The sequence below is a fragment of the Zootoca vivipara genome, chromosome 1 (assembly GCF_965207765.1).
Source record: "Zootoca vivipara chromosome 1, rZooViv2.hap1.1, whole genome shotgun sequence".
NCBI classification, from domain to species: Eukaryota; Metazoa; Chordata; class Lepidosauria; order Squamata; family Lacertidae; genus Zootoca; species Zootoca vivipara.
Genome location: NC_142582.1, coordinates 64,315,693 through 64,338,354, shown reverse-complemented (window position 1 = coordinate 64,338,354; position 22,662 = coordinate 64,315,693). Strand labels below are relative to the sequence as shown.

The following is a 22,662-nucleotide window of genomic DNA, read 5'->3' as shown; positions in this document are numbered from 1 at the left end:
AAATTTTAAATGACATTTTAAAGTGCCCATTATACAGAAGTCTGCAATTTTATTCTGCAAACTATTCTCAATGAAGTTTTAATTATTCTCATTAGCACTCACTTTTATACTACCACTCAAATATCACCATGGCAACACAAAAATCTTCTCATGGTCAAAAAGGCAATGGACATTTTGCTTACTGCCATCTATTCTGCAATTTGAATGAAAATGTTTGAACAAAAGTTTGCCAAAAATGAAGAGGCAGTAAATACTAATTAAGATTTGAAAAGTAAAGTTGTACTCTTCCTAATAGTTGTATTCTTTGCAACTTTTAAGAAATTTGTATCTAATACTACTGTGGATGTGATCTGCTGGCTGTTGACATCTGAGGGACAAATTAGACATTGTCCTTATTTACATGCAATGCCAAGCTAAATCATAGCTTAATGCAAGTGAACAAATGTGTGGACTCCCCAAAAGGATACTGTGGCCTCTTTGCTTCTTCCCATTTTGCAGCTGTGCTGCAATGAGCTAAGCCTTCGTTTGGCTTAGCCTGTTGTCCAAACCTTTGGTCTCTGTTTAGCTCTCCCACACAAACCACAAACTGTAAAACATAGGAAAAACCTTGCCTGAAGAGTTAAATCACGATTCTGAGTTTGAACAGCTCACTAAGCCAAACCATGACTTAGCTCATGCAGCACTTTCTAGTGATCTCATCTCATCAACTGGTAGATGGGCTCCTACCTCTCCAATTGAAAAGGGAGGTTTGGCATCTCAGCATTATGTCCAAGGCCACATTGCAGCCATGTCAGCCAGATGACAACTACTGTAACATGACACAACCCAAATTCTGTGAACTCCAAGGACTGCTGGGATGCTGTTGAGGGTCTATGCAGTAAATCCTATTGCTGTACTAACAATATCTATTGCCACATAAATACAAAATTATATAAATGTGTAAACTTGTGTGTTGTGTTTGTCATAAACCATATTACATCTTCTAAGGAGGCATCTGTTTGAAGTTTGAAACTAAACAACCATGAAACTAGTTCCATGAGTCCAAGGTGGTTTTAGACCTCACTGTCAGCATCCAGCCCCATCCTGCATGCGGTTTGGTTGTTCAGTAAAAAAAAGAAAGCCATATCTCACAGATAAATATGCAGTGTCAGTCAGTAACAGGCTCTTTGTCTTGCCATGTTCAGCAAGTCAAGTGGAATAAAAGACTTGTTACATGCAGTCATCATTTGAACCAGACAAAATAATCAATTCCTGGATGTCCTCCACACATTTTTGTAAACTTTTATTTGGAGCTCTATCAGATCTCCAATGTGATGGAGTTTGAATTGTGCAAATACAATTTATGGGGAGCCTACCAGTTATTGTGTATTGCCCATAATGACAGCATACATTACTTTATGGTAAATCATATTCACCCCAGCACTGTCCTCATGCCAATCACTAACTGAGACGAATATTGCTGCATTTTGGAAGTTGCATACTGATGCAAAAATTTCATATTTTCTCTGGATGTAGTTGCATACTGTGAGGAATGCTCCACTCTTCTTAAAAGTAGCTTGTTTGCTCATTCCTCTGCAATAAATATTTATTTTTCACTGGATGTTACAGCTGACTAATGAATGTTTTTAAAATGCAGGACACTCTGTATATGGTGTTGTTATCTGTCAGTCAGCTTTTTGAAAGAGCAGAAAAATCTCAGCTCTGAACTGAAAATTGGTGAAAGTTAGGATCTATTAATACCCGCTAAGAGTAATTTTCTCTTTTTACATGGCAGGTAAAAACCACTTCCTCCTGTGGCTGCACTTTGTCAGGTTGCTGCCTTCCATTAAGAAACTGTAAAAAAGACAGGTTTGATAACTTGAAAGCAGGACTTCTAAGGCTAAACATGTACGTATTCTGCCCATAGACAACTGATCCACGCACAAAACTGTTCTTCATATTTGATCTGATCCTTCTTCCCTTTTGTTTAGAATTTCACTTAACAGTTCTCACTTTTTGAATCCATGAAGGGGTGGGGAGTATGTTCTGACATGTCCAGAAACAGAGGAAACTGATATATCCTTCATTAATGTAGAATATGACCAGGTCTCATGGCTTGTTTCTCAGGTACTGTCACCAAAGGGGACACAGGTGTATCAGAAATGCAGGTGTCTTATTAACAAAGCAAGGGGGTGGGAAGCCTTCACCAATTCATGCTGTTGGATATTTCAACACAAAACCAAAGCAAAAAACTATGATGATAAACAATGAAAAATATATTAATACTTAAACAACACTGAAGATAAATGCTACAAAATACAAATGCAATAGCCTGACTTATATGCTCAATAGTGCAAAACACTACTAACAAATACCAGTCTGCAGTGCAATAAATCACATAAGATTCATTAAATGTTCCAGATAGATGTAAAATTGGTGTACTGTAATATTCTGCTTCAAGTTGAATTCCAAGTAGAAAGATGCACTGAGTAGTCATTGAAGCAAAAATGTTGCTAGTGTCAATACCACTTCAAAGTGAAGACTACTGAAAACATACCACAATGCAGAAGGCTAGAGCTGCTCTGCACAAGGATTGCATTAGATATCTGTATAATAAAAAACTTTTATTTCTTAAGCTCTTGTTCTGCATTCCTTAACAACACCAGCTTTGAATGGATATGGCCCAGTATTTACATGCTACTCAAAATTTAAGCCATTAAAAATGTTCAAAAATGATAAAATGAATCTTCAAGAATAAACTGTTTTCACCCTTTGTAACTCTGTTTCACCAGTTGTTTCACCAGTATCTGAAGCATTATTGTGAGAATAATTAGCAAATACAGAATTTACATTTTATCAATGTCCTTTAATATTTGGAAAGATAACATGAAAGAACAAGAAGTAAGTTATATTCTAGGTCTATATCATATGTGTCAGGGGACCTTCCTACAGGGAACCTCCCCCCCCCATCCTGCTGACCAGCACTTCGCCCAGTGAGAGCAGCAGCAGTAGGTCAGGTGGGAGGAATGAGGAAGTTAGCGGGATGGAGGAGGCAAGGCTCCCTAGGATTTCACTACAAGTATCAATTTCGACAGTGATAGAAAATATTCTATTTTATACAAAATGTTGCTCAGTTACCTTAACCAACATATTATGACTTTTTAACAATATGGTATATTAATCATTTAGACACTGACCATTGTAAACTAAACAATATTAGAAAAAAGAGTTGATTTTATTATAGGTAGGTAGCCATGTTGGTCTGAATCGAAGCAAAATAAAAAAATTCCTTCAGTAGCACCTTAAATACCAACTAAGTTATTTTCTTTTTTGGGTCTGTCTTCCAGCAGGTTCTCTCTAGGTATCAGTCTGGCTCTGTTGATCTGTTGTTTAACTTCATCAGGTGGATATTTTAGAAGCAAACCTTTTTAGAACTAAAATATCCACCTGATGAAGTTAAACAAAAGATCAACAGAGCCAGACTGATACCTAGAGAGAACCTGCTGCAAGACAGACCCAAAAAAGAAAATAACAGAACACCACTAGTCATCACATACAGCTCCCAAGTTAAAACAGTACAACGCATCATCAGAGATCTACAGCCTCTCCTGAACAATGACAGCTCCCTTTCTCAAGCTCTGGGAGGAAGACCTTTCATTGCCTACAGACAGCCACCCAATCTTAAACAACTCCTCACCCACAATAATACAACCACCAGACTTAACATGGACACTGGTACCAGAGCCTGCAATAAACCCAGATGCCAACTTTGCTGAAACATACACCCGGACAACATCATTACTGGCCCCAACAACATCCAACATACCATCTCAGGACTATTCAACTGCTCATCTTCTAACATTGTGTATGCCATCAAACGCCAACAGTGCCCTTCAGCTCTCTATATTGGACAAACAGGCCAAACCCTATGCCAAAGGATAAATGGACATAAATCTGACATCAGGAACCACAAGACAGAGAAACCAGTAGGAGAACACTTCAATCTCCCAGGACATTCTATACAAGATCTCAAAGCAGCTGTTCTATTACAGAAAATTTTCAGGAACAGACTGGAAAGAGAAGTTGCTGAATTGGAACTCATTACCAAGTTTAAAACCATGGAGCCACCTGGGATGAACAAAGACATTATATTCTTATCTCATTATGCATGATCAAGCTTTCTTTAGCGCCTCAGCCCTTGCTTTTTCCCCGCAGGACCAATTGCAGTCATCAGCAGTCGTTAACAGCCATCTACAGGTTTACCACTCCCATCAGCCCATCACCCATTCCCACCCACCACCCACCCTCTGTATATACATAAGGGACTGACTTCTGTTTCAAGTGTATCTGAAGAAGTGTGCACGCACACGAAAGCTCATACCAAAAGAAAAACTTAGTTGGTCTTTAAGGTGCTACTGAAGGAATGTTTTTATTTTGATTTTATTATGTCATCCTCAAAATATTAGCAAACCCCAGAATTCACCAAATTTGCCAAAAGTCTCTAGGTTAATTAATATTAATTCGTTAATATCACATTGCTTTTAAAAAAAAGCATCACTATTTCTCACACTACAATACGACTGGAATTTACTTGATCATTTGATGGCTGTAACTGTGATTAATGTAGTTAGCCAGAACTGATACTTTTAAAATCCTCTATTAAGTGTTTAGCCAACTTTGCTTAAACCATACCTGTGAAAGTTATTTACAAAGCCAAATGCAGTTTGGTCTGATAGGTGCTTGCTAATTCCTCATCCCACCGTAATTTTGTAAAACCAGGTGTATTGAGTCTCTGGTGACTTAGTGCACTATGTGTGGCTTGATGGGTCACAAGTAAGGTCAGGTTGGCTGCAATGTTTCAAGTTCAAATACACACACACACACACACACACACACACACACACACACACACACACACACATGGAGTTCTGTAGGCACAACAATAGTCCCAAGCAGCCCCAAAGGAGGCTTTATATTTCCACCGACCCCCATTCTCTCCTGTTCTCATTGTCACTCCACTTTGTGTTCAGCTGTTTGCCTGCTGATCTGAGTGCTGAAAAGCATATATCGTAGAGTGGGAAGAGGAAGAGGGAAAGAGATGGTCGTTTAACTTCCAATTTCTGACAAAGCAATGGGGGCTTCATGGATAAACCTGGGCAAGCCCTCGAGGTTGCTATTGCGCTTGCAGGTGTGCCATATATGGGACAGCGGGGTAGGGAGAAAGCTTCATTAAAATTTCTCTAGAGCCAGTTTCATACTTTGTAACTGCAGAACCTAGCCTTTCAATACTTTCAGGACTTAGGGACTTTATGTAGATTTTGTTAGGCTTAAACAGGTCTCCTCCAAGAAACTGTGGTGCCTAAGGTAGAATAACTAATGGAGACCCCATTCCAGGCAGCAAAAATGAATCCAGCAAGTTATAACTTGTCCTTTAATGGAACTTTACTTAAATGCAGGGCTGAGCCAGGGATTAAGTGGGAGTATCAGAAACTATATATGGTATGGAAATCAGTGATTGTTCTATCTACTCAAGAAAATGATAGAGCTTGAACAGTTATGGGCCTCTGAGACCCAAAGACCATAAAACAGAGTAGGAATTAAGGTTAAGAAATTTGAGATATTTCTGTTCAATGAACTATCAGTGTTGAAAACTTATTTATTTCTTAGTTCCTTAAGTCCACAACAACAAATTCAATATATCACTAATAAACAGATATCACTAATAAACAGAGTAATACATCTGATTTTTTAAAGTCAGCATTTGGTATTTCTATGCATGAAGCAAAGGAAGCGAATATTCAGATTTCTTTTCTTTTTTTCTTGCACAAGATTTCAGTGGGTACGTACAGCAAACAGGGGGTACCATATATTTTAAAGAAATGTTTTGACTAACTGTTCTGGAATTATTGTAGTAACTGTAACTAAGATTTTTAGTAAGCAAATATGCAATAAAATATAGTTTTATAGCTCCTTCTATTAAAAGAGTGTTTGATGTGTGCTGCCCCACATTAAGTTCATGGAGGAAAAAATATATCCATAATGTTAGTTAATTAATCATGGGAGTGTAGAGCACCACCCTCTATAGCAGTACTGCTTTGCTTTATATTAATCTTCTTTATTTTTATTGAAGAGGAGTGTGAATAGAAGGCATTAAGTTCAGTGTTCCTTCTTTCCAAACCCCATTTTGCCTTCTACTATGATTTATAATAAAACACTGCATTTCTCAGCTGCATTAATCATAACTGTATTCTCACAGTAAGTTTCAGCTTGCACAGTATTTAGAACTGTAGCCAGGAGAAAGCCAAAAGGACAATATATAAGCAGAAACAAATCAAAATTCAACTCTACCAATATACCAAACAACTTGCAACTTCGTGATTATTCTTTTAATGAAAGAGGAATGATGATATTGTGTGAATTCCTGAAGTTGGCATTACATTGCTCCATTAATGTTCCCCAAGTGGAGGACAGGGAGGTGGTTTGGAGTGAAGATTGAGGATTTCTACAAGTGGTTAAATCGCTCTCCCCCTTTTACAGGTTTTGTACTCTTGCACTCTTGAGGACAATATTTTCCTGAAAAGTAGACTATTTCAAATATTATTCCTAACATTACCCCCAACTGAGGAAGATGGGAAGATCGTGAGCTCTTCTGTGATGGAACAGAAATGGTATTCTGTATTGAAATGAGTTATATTTTTGTTTTGCTGTGTTATTATGAAATTGATACCATGTCATTGTTTTGCTTTTTTATTATGAGATCGTTTTTGTAGTGTTTGTTTGAAATGCACTACTGTCTCTTTGTCATAAGCCGCTTTTTGTGAGAAAGTGGCATACAAATAAAATGAATGAATGTCCAAGTGCAGATTTGGACTCCCAGGTCCTAGTCTGACACTCTAAAGCACCACACCACACTGGTTCACATAATTATCATGTGATTTCTGTAATACAATGTGAAAATTCATGCTCCAGTTGGAGAGCCACTGTTGTAATCATCCCATAGTTTAAGAACTACTGTTGAAATTTCAAACTCTGATTCAACTGACTGAACTGCACAGTAATCCAGATCTCTCATGCTCTTTGATTTACAAATGACTAACAAAATAAACTGGAGGTCTATCCAACATGCTGAAGCCTCAAAATGCTCCTCTACTATTACTTTGCCTTTGAAGAGAATGTTCAAGTATTATTCCCTTCAAGCAAAATGAGTCTACTGTTTATTTTAAAGTACATTCCTGCTTAGCAAGTTATTTTTATAATATGCAACTGTTAACTGTGTTGTTTATTCTGTGAAGCCCAAATAAGTGCTGACATTTTAACTGTCTGCCAAAAACGTTTCTCAAAATCAATTTTCTGATTAGCCAGTAAAGTAATTATATCATATTTTATACCCTTTCATTAAATTACTTCTGTATGCAAAGCTTCAGCAGTGGATAAACTAGACTGTGCCATCTTCTTGCATTTTGATTTTATCGTATTTAATCCACTGTATGCACACTCATATACAGGAAGGAATTATTCTGTCTGCATTAAAAGCACAGAGAACAAATCCATGTTCTAACCAGTAAAAAACTGCATGTTTCTAGGTTTATTGAATTAAAAAACAGCTTTATCTGGTGGCCGAATGTTCCTCTATTTATGTTTAATATTACACTTTACATTCCCTACATATTCCCTATACAATCCATATATTCCTATGAATTCTTTATTTAAAATACTAGTGAAATGCCTGTCATGAGGACATGTGGGAAATGATATATATTGCACAGATGGATAGCACTGTCAGTGGGGTCAATAAAGGCTGATGAGCCTCCCTCTGTCAGAAGCAGAAAGGCACAACTCCCAGATTTACTTCTGTTCTAGCTTCTGCTGAGAATAGCAGAAAAAGGAACTATGACAGAACCAAAAGTCAGAAAGTGAACAGGTCACAGTCTACTGAACACAGAAAGAATATAACTTATTTTCCATCTAAATATGTCAGTGTCAAACAAGGGAATTTCTCTTTGCATGAAACAGGTCTACTATCCTCAACTATGGAATGACTTCACTCTTGAAAAACCATGTTTAAAATGTCTCATTCATCTTAACATATTCCAACACAATGCATGAAAAATCATGCCAATTATACAATCTTTCAAAATTCTAGGGTGTTTTTCCTAAGTTCTGCATTGTGATGATGTTTTTACTATCTTCTCACATGCCAGCCTGGTTATTTTACTGAAGGGTGACCCAAAAATATTTTTCTCTCTTCTCCCACAACTGATACTGAACATTATGTGACAACTAAGTATGCACAGACCTCACTGAGGTATTTTTGAGATATTTTTGCCTTCAAGCATTCTTTTCTTCAAGCTTTCCTCCCTGACTATCACATTTTCATACAGATTCAAATGTGCATTTGCAAAGTTCTATGTATTACTCTAGTTGCACATTACTGGTCTTGAAATTAGTTTCTTGTCTTTATCTATCATATATACCTGTTATCAAAAGGGACACAGGTGGCGCTGTGGTTAAACCACTGAGCCTAGGGCTTGCTGATCAGAAGGTCGGCAGTTCAAATCCCCGTGACGGAGTGAGCCCCCATTGCTCTGTCCCAGCTCCTGCCAACCTAGCAGTTTGAAAGCATGCCAGTCCAAGTAGATAAATAGGTACCACTGCAGCGGGAAGGTAAACTGTGTTTTCCATGTGCTCTGGCTTCCATCACAGTGTTCCGTTGTGCCAGAAGCGGTTTAGTCATGCTGGCCACATGACCCGGAAAGCTGTCTGTGGACAAACGCCAGCTCCTTCGGCCTGAAAGCGAGATGAGCGCTGCAACCCCATAGTCGCCTTTGACTGGATGTAACTGTCCAGGATCCTTTAGCTTTTTACCTTTACTTGTTATCAATGAAAAGGTGAGTTGTTATTTATAAGCCTGTATTAGAACAAGGGAAAAAATAATGTGACAAGTTTGCCAGGTCCAGAAGGTGGCAGCATCACAATGGGCGTATTCATTTGAAATGCTCTCCCTAGGGAGGCTCCCTTGACTCCATCGTTACATATCTTTAGACACCAGGCAAAAATGCCCTTTTAGTCAGACCCTTTTAACTTTCTATGGCCTTTTTTGTGTGGGTGAAATGTTTTAATGTAGTTTAATATATATATAAAGAGAGAATTATCTTTTTAATGCTTTTTAATGTGTGTAAATGTTCATTGTTTGCTTAAAATACTGCAAGTTGCTTTGAGTTGATGTGGCAAAAAAGCTACCAATAAATTTAAGAAATAAATAATATTCCTCTGTCTGGAATAAAGACTATCGATTACATATTTCAATGAAAAATCCCAAACTATGTAAGGAAAGCTATTTATATATACAATTACTGTGATTCTATTTTCTTTATATTTCCTATTTGCATTTATTTTACTTTTTTGTAACCAAGTTGGTATGAGCAGCAAATGCTACATGGAACAACAGACAACCCTAAAATGTATGTCCCAAAATGAACAGTGCCATAAAAGTCTTAAACCCAACCCCCCAAATTAGGCAACTCCTCAATCACATAATTCATCTCAATAAAGCACCAAAAGTAATCCCCAATAATGACAAAACTAAGAAACCTGAATGCAATCAGTAATTAGGAGGCAGAAAACTTGACAAGGATTCAGTGTGGATTCCGCTAAAATTAAAAGGGAGCACAGGGAGACTTAGCAAATGTGTTAAGGCAGCCTGCCTCCACTCCCATTTGAGACACCAAAAGCACAAACAGAAGCAGGAAGTGCTGTCTTAAAGCCCTCTGAAGAAAGTCTTCACAGCAGCCTCACTCAACACTGATCATTAAAAATTAAAACACTATTTGAAGTACCGGTAGCTACCCACTATGCAGCTTTAAGACAGTGAAGAGACTGTCTTCAAGTGGAATGGGGGGATAACTTCTTTTCAGAACCCTAGGGATAACTCTGTGGCCCCCAGTTGGGAACCACTGGTATAATCCATTACATAGTTTTGTGTGCTTCAGTCCCAAATACCTAAGCTCAGTGTTATTTTTCTAGGAAGAGGTGTCAGAACTCAGAATGAACACCTCCCTTGTTCTCTTACAATGCTCAACGGCGCCCACTTGAGAGGTTCCGGCAAGTTCTGGCTGAAAAAAAGCCTGCCTACGATACTTCCAGACAACCAGACTAGGGAAGATAATCACAGTGTTCTTCTCATTCTGGAGAAATCATTCATTCTAAAAATTTTGCATAAAATGGGAATTGTGCACAGACAAGACATGAAGACCCATAATGTTGTTTATTGTATGTTGTATCCAACCAAGTTATACCATAAAATTAATGTATCTAATCTAGTCATGTCTATTAATTTCAATTAGACTTTTCTGAGAATTACTAACATTGGATACAAACCTGTGCTTTTAAAATACACAACTGAATGCTACTAGTTAGCTTCTTTCATAGAAACTATGTTCTGAAATTTCGGATGTAAATAATTGTGGTGGATAAATAACTAAAATTTAAGTCAGTCAAACTTCACTGATTAACATACAGAACTGCAGAAAGCTTAGTAGCTATGAGCCGATGAGTGAGACATGACTTCCAGTCTCCAAATGGATGACCCCATCCTGCATCAAAACCCTTTAGTTGTTGTTTATACTGCTCCTGAGTCCACACATCCAAAATGTGCTCAGAGCTGCTGAGCTGCACACCCAGGGCAAGCAGTCTCCAAAAGAATGAAGGCAGGGACATCTCAAAAGCAGGCAGCCAGATCACGCACAGGCTGTGGCACCCAGGAGCTCAGAATGGCCCCTCACTGGCCTGATCTGTCTGTGCCCCTACTAACTACCCTCCCTGCATCTGGATGGCTGTTTTATCAGTGGGCAGGTGGCAGCACCCCTTTTAGATGGGAGCAAAATGTAATTTCTAGCTGCAGTGGCTGTCCACCTTCAGGTATAGGAACCTGATCCCCAACTCCCATAAGCATCTGCCATTAGTGTGGCCAATGTCCAGGAATGATGGCAGTAGAGGTCCAACATCATGTGGAGAGCTCAAAGTCCCCCACCCTTTTCTAAGTGGTGCCTCAATTCAGGGGCGTAGCCAGGATCAAAATTAGGGGGGTCAAGGGGCAGGGGCAAGGGGCGGGAGGGGAAGGGCCACAGCGGAAATGTGGGCGGGGCCACGTGGCCTGCGCCTCCCGGGTCTTCCGAGGAGGCGGCCCCAGGCTCCCGCTCCCGGCGCGAAGCTCCAGAGTCGCGCAGGGAATGTGGGCCTGTGGCTGCGCCCTCCGCGCCTCCCAGGTCTTCGGAGGAGGCGGCCCCAGGCTCCCGCTCCCGGCGCGAAGCTCCAGAGTGGCACCGGGAACGCGAGCCTGTGGCTGCGTCCTCCGCGCCTCCCAGGTCTTCAGAGGAGGCGGCCCCAGGCTCCCGCTCCCGGCGCGAAGCTCCAGAGTCGTGCCGGGAACGCGAGCCTGTGGCTGCCTCCTCCGCGCCTCCCAGGTCTTCGGAGGAGGCGGCCCCAGGCTCGCGTTCGGAGCGGGAGCCTGGGGCCGCCTCCTCCGAAGACCTGGGAGGCAAGGAGGACGCAGCCACAGGCTCGCGTTCCCTGTGCAACTCTGGAGCTTCACGCCGGGAGCGGGAGCCTGGGGCTGCCACACTGCTGCGCCCCTCAGCCTTTGCTTCTAGGGGGGCAATTGCCCCCTCCTGCCCCCCTGCCTACGCCCATGCCTCAATTACCAATGTCTCTAGTTCAATCTTATTCCTAACCCACACTGCTAAGCCAGCTGCAGCCTGAATTACCCTACATCCAGAAATTACCTTAGCCCTCCGGAAGCCCACACATGCAGTGTCTAATAGTGGAACACACACACACCACAAACTGATTGCTAAGGCTAATTTGTTCATGAGTGGGCAAAATTCTTATTCAGACATCAATACGTGATCTCACAGCAGTCTCACACTGCTGAGGAAAAGTAAGCAATCTGGTTGGCCACTCAGAACAGGATGTTAGACTAAATAGGCCTTGGTATAATCCAGTAGGACTCTTCTTATGTTCATATGTTAACAATGGAGAAATCCAGGATTTTAGTATACTGAAGCTGCAAATGGGTAGAAGCAAGTACCCTCGCAGACAAATGGCAGCAACAAAGGGCATGTGTTCCTCTCTTTACTATCAATGTACTTCAATAGGTTTCATCACCAGATAATGAGGTGAGTTTTCATGGGTTTCTTATCTCTGTAGACTCAAATGCCAATTACAATCCTTCAATATAGGAAGTGCCTAAGTCCTTCTCAGGCCATTTAGGGCTTTTTATATTTCCAGATAAATACTAGGAAGCCCTGCATTTAATTTTGGGTAGGCCTGCTTTGCGTGCTATGGTCCATGGGGTCACGAAGAGTCGGACACGACTAAACGACTAAACAACAACACAGGCCTGCTTTGCTTCCAAACTAATGGGTAGTTCATCACCTGAGTTTGCTGTTAGAGGCAACACGTTTAACCCACACTCTCTACACAATGCTCCTCATATGCCAAGTAGTGTAAGCTAACCATATTCACCATGATTCCTTCAGGTGATTTAATATTAGTGATCACAACTGCAAACATCCCAAGTCCTATCACCAGGTACATTCTTATGTTTAGAAACATTAATTATTAACTTCCTCTTTTACTCTCTTCCTCAAATGCATTTCAAACGCCTGAGTAATTTTACAGAAACTCTGAACTCTAGTTTTCACTTCTTTTTACAACCTTGCACCAGAAAGAGGCAAAGGTTTCAGATACAGACACAGTAAACAAAGACTGCATTCCTTTAAAAAGGTGTGCCAGAAACCAAAGACAGTTAGTGAAAGCTGAGAATGAAACTTGTTTAACTCCTATTTGTTCTTTATTACACTTCAGTCACCAACACAAGGAATGTAATTTAACAGAAATCTTTGAACCTTCGAGCCATGTCACAACATGCCTAGAAAAGTTACATGAGAAACTATTTCTAAAGGCAATATTGATCTCTTGCTTAGCAGAGGAAACCACATACAAAAATGCAGGAATCATTCTTCTTATCAGCATTCACTAATTTCCCCACATGTAAATAATTTGAACATGCCTTACCCTATAGCTTTGAAAGTATAATCAAGTCACCAGAAAACTGATTTACCAGGATCATGTTCTCTGGGACTAAACAGGTTTCTTTTAATAGGAACCTAACAGCACTATAACAAACACATATTTGACACATCATGACAAAACCACCATCCTAATGCACTACAGACACAGTTTTTAAAAATTGAATGATAAACGCTTCACTTTTGCTCCATTCAAAACATTAGGAAGCTTCAAATACCTGATCATGGAAACATCAGCTGCCCGTTTAAAATGCAACATCTTTTTAAAACACTGAATAGAGATTAGCACAGAAAAGCACACCATAATTTTACCATTAAATATTGCCTTTGTTCTCCAGTTCTAAGTCTTTTCAGGCAAATGTTCATACTGCTATTAGTAAGAGAAGCACAACACTGCAGTTTTACAAAACTAAATACATATACTAAATCTAAACATGTACATACCTGCATGACACCTGGAAGAATGGATGTTCTGGCTGAGAAACAGAGTTTGAAAATCCAGCTTTACTCCCCATTGTGTTCGTGTACTAGAATCACATTTCTTTCATATTCCATACGTTAAAACCAGAGTATTAAAACACCCACATCCATCTGTACAGCATCATTCAGCATCGTTCAGCAGCCTACTAAAAAAAGGCAAGAGCACTCTGAGCTGGTCTTAAAATTCTGACCGCATATCTGATTGCTTCCTCAACGGCAAAATTTCCCACTATCAACAGTCTTCTAAATACTATATACCACAAAATTCACAAACATGTGGTAGTATAAGCAAGGAACAAGCATCTTATTCCCAACTGGATATAAAATCTTGTACTGTATTCTTCTTTCAAAGAGAAGGCTTGGAATGCTGTAACGAGAACAACGGAGAGAAAAAGAGCGAGAGACCTGGTATCTTAAACAGCAGCCTGGTTTGGCTGTCAGCCAGCAACCAGCAGAACTTATTGCCAATGCTGCAAATCCCTCCTATCAGCTAATGAAGATCAAGACTGCAGGTGAAACATGATTTTTATCTCTATGACAAGGATTCCCTTGGAAATGCAAAGATATATGACCTTGAATTCTGTAAAGGAAATTAAAAACAGCAACGATTTAAACCAAATGGCACCATTTGTATTATATTATCTACCATAGCTAATGTCTCTGCATATCATAGCAATGCAAGAATTCACTGGGTTGAAGTCTTTAAAAGAACATAGAAGGGTTTAATTAGCTGCTTTTATTTTTAAAAAAATAGTCATAAATTCCTACTGATTTCTATAAGATCACATATAAGCCATTTCAGAGGAAAGTAATCATATCTGGAACTATCAACAGAAAGTATGAACAATAATAAATTCGTCAATTTCAACCTCTTCTGCATTATCCAATGCCAATAAAACTTTAACATCATATACACAACAGTCAAAGACACTACTATGAGCACTTACATTCTGAACTGGCAGCAGGCTAGCAAACTGAAAGCACAGCCATGCTTGAAAATAGTGCTGGATTTAATATGCTAAGGAGGAATGCCATTCTAAAGAATTCCTTACAAGACTGTGAGGTCTATACCACAGTTGTGGGAGGTTTTAAATTAATGCAGATAATTGGTATAGGTGACAGAGGGTGCTGTGCATAGTCAATTGAACAACACTGTATGCGGAAACCCAGGATGTATTGAGTTCTCACACAAAAAAGGGCTTGGCTGAAGACTGCAGGCAAGATGAGTAAAAATTATCATTCCCCACCTTGCTTGGAGCAGTGGGGGGAGGCGTTCTCCCACAATTTGTGACTGCCTGGGATCTTGGGAGTCAACCAGCACCTAGCTAGGCTCCTGAGGGGGCAGAATTCAGAGTGGACCTGGGTGATAACTTCTCCTATCCAGGTCCAGTCAAGGGATGGCTTTAGGCTTTGCTATGGACAGCTGTTGTTTGCTGGTTACAGGCAGGATGTGAATTCTCCTAAAGACAAATTGACTGGTTTTGCCTACTTCATAGCAATGTTGCAACTTTTTGGTAAAGAGGCATTGGATTGGATCCTTAGTTGTGACAGGCTGGAATAGGTCTCTGCTCACTTGGTCAAGGTCATTCTCGGCTGGCACTGGGCACCAGTCAGGCTGGCAAAAATTAATGTGCCCAATCACATCACCCAAAGTCAGGGGTTTAGGAACTTACCCAGGGTTGGGTTTCCTTGGAATGAAGGACAACAGAAACTCTGGTGTCTTTAGGCACAATTTAGTTTATTTACATATATGTACAACCAGTGATGTGCTCTATGGGGAGCTGGCTTCAGGCACAAGGCCCACTGGCAGACCAACTCTGTGTTACAAAGATGTCTGCAAACGTGAAATGAAGTCTAGCAAACTTAACCCTGCCCTGTGGGAATCCCTTGCAGACGACTGCAGTGCCTGGAGACAGAGTGTCAGATTATGCATCCGTAACAACGACCAGAGGAGGGATGACTGCTGAGAGGAGCACAAAGAGAAGAAATGTCATGGTGCATCTGTAGCAGCACAACCAAGCACATTTATCTCCCCCAACTGCAACAAAACATGTCTCTCCTGTATTGGTCTCCACAGCCACAGCAAGCACTGCTACTGTCCACCGCTTTGACTTCATCCCCAAAGGTGCATTGTCTCCAGAGACAGACGGGTGACAACAACATACAACAGGAACCTAAGGACTTCAAAACATTAATACAGTAACAGATCTTGCTTCTCCACTACGTTTCCAGGTGATCCCCAGAGCCCAGCAGAGCAAATGTGTCTCTGTCTCTTCAGCTTCTGCCTGCTTTCTTGCTCAACTGACAAACACTAGCTATTCTCCTTCTAAGTGACAACCAGGTAAGGAGGTTGCCCACCCATTTGCCCAGAGGATACCATCACTTATTAGGACTCATCCACACTTCTGCTTGCCCCATGCCTTGAGCAATTTTGCCTTTGCCCTGCCACTTTCCCCTAGAAAACCCGCTCTTTAGCACTAAATTGGAACAAATGGCAATCTGTGGCAAATCTGGTTGCTGTTTGTTCCAATTCAGTGCTAAACTGTGGATTTTGGGGGGTGGGGGGGACAAAAGGAGGTGCAGGTGAACCCTACGTGGTAGCTCTTGCAGTCCAGGGCATTCTTCATGGTGCTTAACTGCTCGGCCCAACAGCCATTGCCTACACAAAGGGAGTGATTTAGCAAGCTAACCAAGAAACCTTATACCTACTCTGATCCATGATATCATATCAAAATTTTAAAGGTGGTCTGCAGCTCAATTTGCCTGAGGCTGTTATTCAAAACAACCTGGTTAAAGTTACAGGTAGGTAGCCGTGTTGGTCTGAGTCGAAGCAAAATAAAAAAATTCCTTCAGTAGCACCTTAAAGACCAACTAAGTTTATATTTTGGTATGAGCTTTCGTGTGCATGCACACTTCTTCAGATCTTCTGAAGAAGTGTGCATGCACACGAAAGCTCATACCAAAATATAAACTTAGTTGGTCTTTAAGGTGCTACTGAAGGAATTTTTTTTATTTAACCTGGTTAAAATTAATATTCCCAAAGTCTGGATTTGATATCCCACTTTATCACTACCCTAAGGAGTCTCAAAGTGGCTAACATTCTCCTTTCCCTTCCTCCCCCACAACAAACACTGTGAGGTGAGTGGGGCTGAGAGACTTCAGAGAAGTGTGACTAGCCCAAGGTCACCCAGCAGCTGCATGTGGAGGAGCGGAGACGCAAACCCGGTTCACCAGATTATGAGTCTACCGCTCTTATGTATGAACAGAAGTATGAACAGAAAGCCGATTTTAGAAAATTAAAGTGAGACCAAACGTAGTAACCTTTTTAAATCTTCAAGTTTTACTTTACAAATAAAACTAAGACTGTATGCATTGCAAATGAACTCCCAGAATATTCTTCTCTACCAATCTAAACAATATGAGTGAAATAATTTAAAATCACTTCACATTCCTGCACATGCCAGCATTAAGAACACAAACTTAAACTGGCCAGATGAAACAAGGTTTCCAGACTGTCAACTGATGAGTCATGCCATCTGTGAGAATTGTAGATTAGACCTTTGACACTTTCCTTAAGGCTTGCCTTAAAGTTATTTCATTGTAGTACTATCTGTTCAGACACAATTAGAAAAGTTGAATATTATATGTCATTAAGTAATGTCCTTTTAAGTGTTCAAAGTTTTTGTATCACTTTCAAGTGCTCCAAGTCTTTCATATGCACTATATACTGTAACTGTAATCCTTGCAAAAAACCCTGCAATATAAACTAGTATTTAGTTCTCCATATGCTGACGGGGGCTGAAGGAAATTGGCTTGTCCAAGGCCATCTTGTGAGCACACAGGAAATAAAATATTCCATCCAAGGACTTCCTGATTAGTAGTTCAGTCTTTTAACCTCTTACTTCACCAGCACTGTCAATGTACTCTGAAAATTGTGTACTGTTCTACAAAGTATGTTAAACCAACTTCTATAACAAAAAGCTGCGGTATTCATGCAGTCTCTGTCTGAAAATTAAGTCCACCATTTACCTATTTAGCATTTGCTTTACAAGCAAAGTTGCTCAGATTCTGCTGTACTTAAGGCTCTAGTTTAAATGCTGAGATTGTCATAGAAGCATAGAATTGAAGAGTTGGAAGAGACTCTGAGAGGAATGCAGGAATCTCAACTACAAATTAAAAACCTCCAGTGAAGGAGAGAGTCTGTTCCACTATGGAACAGCTCTTACCATCAGAAAGGTGAGTCCAGCACCTTCTGAGAGAGTCCGGAGGACTTGAATTCATTTCTGTCCTGCTTATTTTGACTGGTTTCAGTTGGTCCACCATAAAGATATAGGGTGCAATTTGAAGTCACACTAAGGCTTTCCCAAAGGAAAAATATCCCTTCTCTCTCACCCCCATGTGTTCTGTTCTGAGAGTTCTTCCAACCAGATTAGGGGAGAACATGAAGCGAGGAGAAGGGAAGTCCCTCCACAGGAGGACCAGGGGAGTATCAGTTCCAAACCTGGGTAAAAGTAATCAATATAACTGAAGAATATGTGGAGTTCAGATGTCACAACATGTTCAATGATTCATCCAAGTGGACTAAAGTTTGCTGGTGCTTCATGTTTTAAAATGGGAAGAATGGCCTCTTTCTAGTCCATAGGGGTCACCTGCTCTGCCATTTATTATTTTTACCATCTAGTAGCAGATCTGATTAGCCAAGGTGGGCACTGATGGGGGGGAAACTAGTTGTGGATATCACATATCCAAAAATCTTGTCGACAGCTCCAGGTTGCACAAACAGGAAGATATCAAGAATCCAAACACAAAAGGACTAGTGAAAACTTCAATCACCCGCGAATCCATATCTGGAGCGAAAATGGCACCGAAATCAGAACAGTTGCAAATGATCTAATCTGTAATGTGTGAAGCATATGGGACATAGCAGAGCAGAGGGTGTGTAAAGGGCTCCTAACCACACAGGACAGTTTCTGTGAATGGCACTACATTCACCCAATGGCAAAAGATGACATTATACCATATTTGACATCATAATTGCCACAGAACAGTCTATAGCTATGCTCCGTTAGTTTTCATCATGAGCCTTCTATCGCTGCCACAGAGACTTCACTGCCCCCAAGCTCCTCAGAAAACAAAGGGGATCCTTGGGCTCTAGCCAGTAGAAAATTCTATGTGTGATTGTGCCAACTTTGCTTTTTCAAGAAACTAGGCTTTCTACAGTATTACCAGCTATGCCTGCAGAGTAATGAATCCATCAGAGCCATCTAAGAACCATAACAATATTTCAGCATCCAAGGCAAACATTATTGATGGGTGCCCTCCCAACCACTGCAGAATTACTTTCATTTCATTTTCATCATATTCTGTATTAATCTCTTATGCTGCATTCAAAACATTTCTTTTTCCTTTTCTTCCACTGCTTTGGTTAAAACCCAATGTTAACTGAAGAATCAGGTTTTGTGAGATCCTGGGATAAGAAATATTTGCCCCACTTCCAATACTGCACCAAAAAGAAGAGCTCCTGGACAGGATTTCTCGTACTTTCCCCAGAGCTGCTTTCTCACCTCCTCTCATTTCTCGGATCATTTTTCAGTTGCCTTTGTAACTTCAGAGCAGTCCATTCTCAGCACTGCCAACCCAACCGATTATATAACACAAAAGTAATTTCTGCCACCTTAGCAGTTTGTTTAAACGCAGGTCTGGCTATGAGAACATAATTTGTTTCTGATGATTTTCAACTCTCTGACTATTCAGTTGTCTGATTATCCAGTTTTCCGATTATCTGATTATCCAATTCTCTGATTGTCTGATTGACTCGCTGACTTTCTGCCACAGATGGTTGGAACTGAAGGTGGAGACAGTGGCGAAGCTGCATACTCTGGCACCGGGGGTGGAGAGCAGGCAGGGGCATGGCTGGTGCACGTCCTGGGGGCATGGTGCATTGCCCACAGGGGGTGCATCCCGGGGGCATGGCATGCCGCCCGCAGGGGCGTGGCGTGCGTCCCGGGGGCATGATGCACCGCCCGCGGGGTGTGTGGCATGCATCCTGGGGCGTGGCACCCAGCGCGGTGAGGGGGTGAACCTTGCATGTCTGGGGGGGCAACTGTGATGGTACCCCCCCCGCCCCTCCGCCAGTGGGTGGAGAAAACATCAAAAGAATGAACAGGGTTTCAGGGGTCTTTCCCTGAGTAAAATCTGAGGCAATAATCACATGTGGGAACACCCAACCCCAGACCAAATTGAAACAGCAAAGATGTATGGACTTAAAGAGAAAGTGTGGCTGAGCCCTCAACCTCAGAGACCATTTGTGGTTGAAAAAAGAGAAAATGTCAGAGAAAAGATAACATGCTGCAACTGCCTATACCTGGGGTCAGCAAACTTTTTCAACAGGGGGGCAGTCCACTGTCCCTCAGACCTTGTGGGGGGCCGGACTATATTTTGAAAAAAAAATAAGAACGAATTCCTATGCCCCACAAATAACCCAGAGATGCATTTTAAATAAAAGGACACATTCTACTCATGGAAAAGCATGCTGATTCCCGGACTGTCCGCGGGCCGGATTGAGAGGGCGATTGGGCCGCATCCGGCCCCCGGGCCTTAGTTTGGGGACCCTGGCCTATACTATGCAGTTTTGTCCAAAAGTTTTCTACTTTGACTGGCTTTCTGTGATTACTGTCAAGTCAGAAGATAGGTGATGGTCTTGTAGAACTGTAGCTTAACTTATTCTGCTTTATGCCCTTTTAATTGTAATCTACCCCAAGTCTTCAGAGTAGAAGAGGTTATATACGTAATTAATAAACTATGAGTTAAAATGTATTATAACAGTGATCTCACAAAATTTCCAAATGAGACCTCTTGTTCATTAAAATAAGAAATACCTGTGTAACATAAGAAAGCAAATAAGACTGAGGTTTACTTGCACCATTAAGTCACTAGAGATTTCTCTTGTAGGAGGAGCAGGACAACAAGAATGACAGGCATAAGATGATAAACATAAAACTCCAATGAATGAATATGTGGTCTGATTCAATTCTATACTTCTGATGTGCTTGTTAATCCTGATTTTTTTTATTCAAGAATAGTTATGTTGTCTGAAAAGTATTTAATGCTTTTACAAATCAATGTCTCCTGAGTTTTGAAGTCCTGGTTTATCTCAAACCTCCCTCACCAGTTCTGGTAATAAAAAAGCTATGCAGCTCCAGTAAGTGGCTCGTGTCTGTTAAAGTGATTGCCTTCTTTGCTACTAAGAGCAATTTCAAAAAGGAAGTTCACTTTCACTGTTAGAAAGTATGGTACTATTAATTCTAGTAATATAATATGCTGCAAAAATCCAGGCACCCAAATTTATTGACCCATGTCTATGTAGGCATTTTTATAGTTTCAGCAACACATTTTATAGTTTCAGCAATATCCCAAAAAGATACATAATAGCCCACTGTGGTTATTTCGTCTCAAATTTATGAAATGATGTGCTTCTTTTCTGTTAGGATAAGGTATGAGAAAACAGTGCCTGTTGACAGAGAAAGTGTAATTTAAATAGAAGAGAATTTTTTCCTCTTCAGCCCTTGTATGACTCTTGGAGTTGGAAATACACATAATACACATTTGCCTTTAACTCAACCTCTAAACCAAGGGCAGGAGCATGTGATAACTTATGAAACCAGTCAGCAAATATTGCATAGTCCCCACATGAAAAACTGCTACATGACAAATATAAATTCTGAACAGGAGTTATTAACATTAACAAAGCACCTGCACCAGTGTACCTTCCATTTCATTTGAGCATCTTATTGGTAGATTATACAGAACCTCTGCTAAAACAGCCTTTCATGTTTTCTTGTTGCTACTTCTTTTCTTCTCTAATAAATTTGTACAAAGGCCCTAGCACTAGTAATGTACAATGACTAGTGCCATTGAATGGAGATCATAGAATTGTAGAGTTGGAAGGGACCTCAAGGGTCATCTAGTCCCACCCCTTGCAATGCATGAATCTCAACTAAAGCATCCATGACAGATGGCCATCCAACCTTTGCTTAAAAACCTCCAAAGGAGAGTTCGGCACCTTCCAAGGAAGTCTGTTCCACTGACAAACAGCTCTTACCATCGGGAATGTTTAGTCAGAACCTCCTTTCTTGTAATTTGAACTAGCCCTAGCCTTTGGAGGAAAAAACAAGCTTGTTCCATCCTCCATATGACAGCCCTTTAGCTATTTCAAGATATGAGTTTTCTCATATTGTGTCAAACTTTGCAGCAGATCGAAGCAGTCAAGTCCTCTTCAGGAGTGTAGGAAGGGGGGTGCAGCCCGTTTCGGGTGTCATCCTTGAGAGGGGTGACAAAACGGCACACCATAGGAGCGGCACTTACCGTGGGGGCTGGCCTGCATTGCGCCCGAGCCATGCATCTCTCCTGGGAATGACGTGGTGGCTCGGAGCCCTGCACTGCCCGAAATGGCAGCGTGGGGCTTGCGTCTGCCAGGCGGATTCCATGGGCAGCTCGCCACGGGGGCCCCGTGCACAGATTGCTGCAAGGCCCCCGTGCGGCGCCCCCGTGCACGGCTCACCCTGCCCCCATGCGTAGCTCATCCCGCCATGCCGCTCCTGGTGCCGGAGCAGCTAGCTACGCACCTGGTCCTCCTGGACCAAGTTTTTAAACTATTGTATTGTTTCATTACCATTTTGTAAATTGTCTGCAAAGGCAGTGCTTCTGCAATATCAGCAACATGGCAACCATGTTGATAACATAGAGAAGGCCAGCACTTAAGCCCCTTGAGCTATAGGCTTGCAGGCGCTAAGTGTGAAGAGTGTCTTTTAGACTAGGAGACCAAACATTGCCAAAAATCCCTAGACTGCCGAAGTTTATTGAATATTCTGGCCATTTGCCAGTTCAGAAAGCCTTCTCTTTCTTCTCTTTTTCTTCTTCTTCTGATCATTTTCACTATTATTTATTTACTTACAAACTGAGCCCAGAAAAGGCTCTACCTAGGTAGACAGCATTATAAGCTGACTGACAGTAACTAGCTTGGGGAAATTCTGAATTCAAAGGATTTGGTTCTAAGGTCTAGTACAAGCTAAATTCAGAGCAACGCTAGTCTTCCACAAAATAACATGCATACTAC

The 22,662-nt window shown here is 41.0% G+C and overlaps 1 protein-coding gene across 7 annotated transcripts in view; it reads right to left on the bottom strand.

The window, feature by feature from the left end:
• PLEKHA7 (pleckstrin homology domain containing A7) overlaps window positions 1-22,662 on the bottom strand; it is a 151,424-nt gene that overhangs the window by 97,131 nt on the left and 31,631 nt on the right. Inside the window, exon 1 of one of the 7 annotated variants that reach the window (XM_035120167.3) lies at window positions 13,512-13,983. The exons of the other annotated variants lie outside the window; for them this stretch is intronic. Coding sequence (XP_034976058.1) covers window positions 13,512-13,582 — 71 coding nt within the window. The 5' untranslated portion in view covers window positions 13,583-13,983. Of the gene's footprint in view, window positions 1-13,511; window positions 13,984-22,662 lie in introns of those variants that run through there. 7 annotated transcript variants of the gene reach the window in all.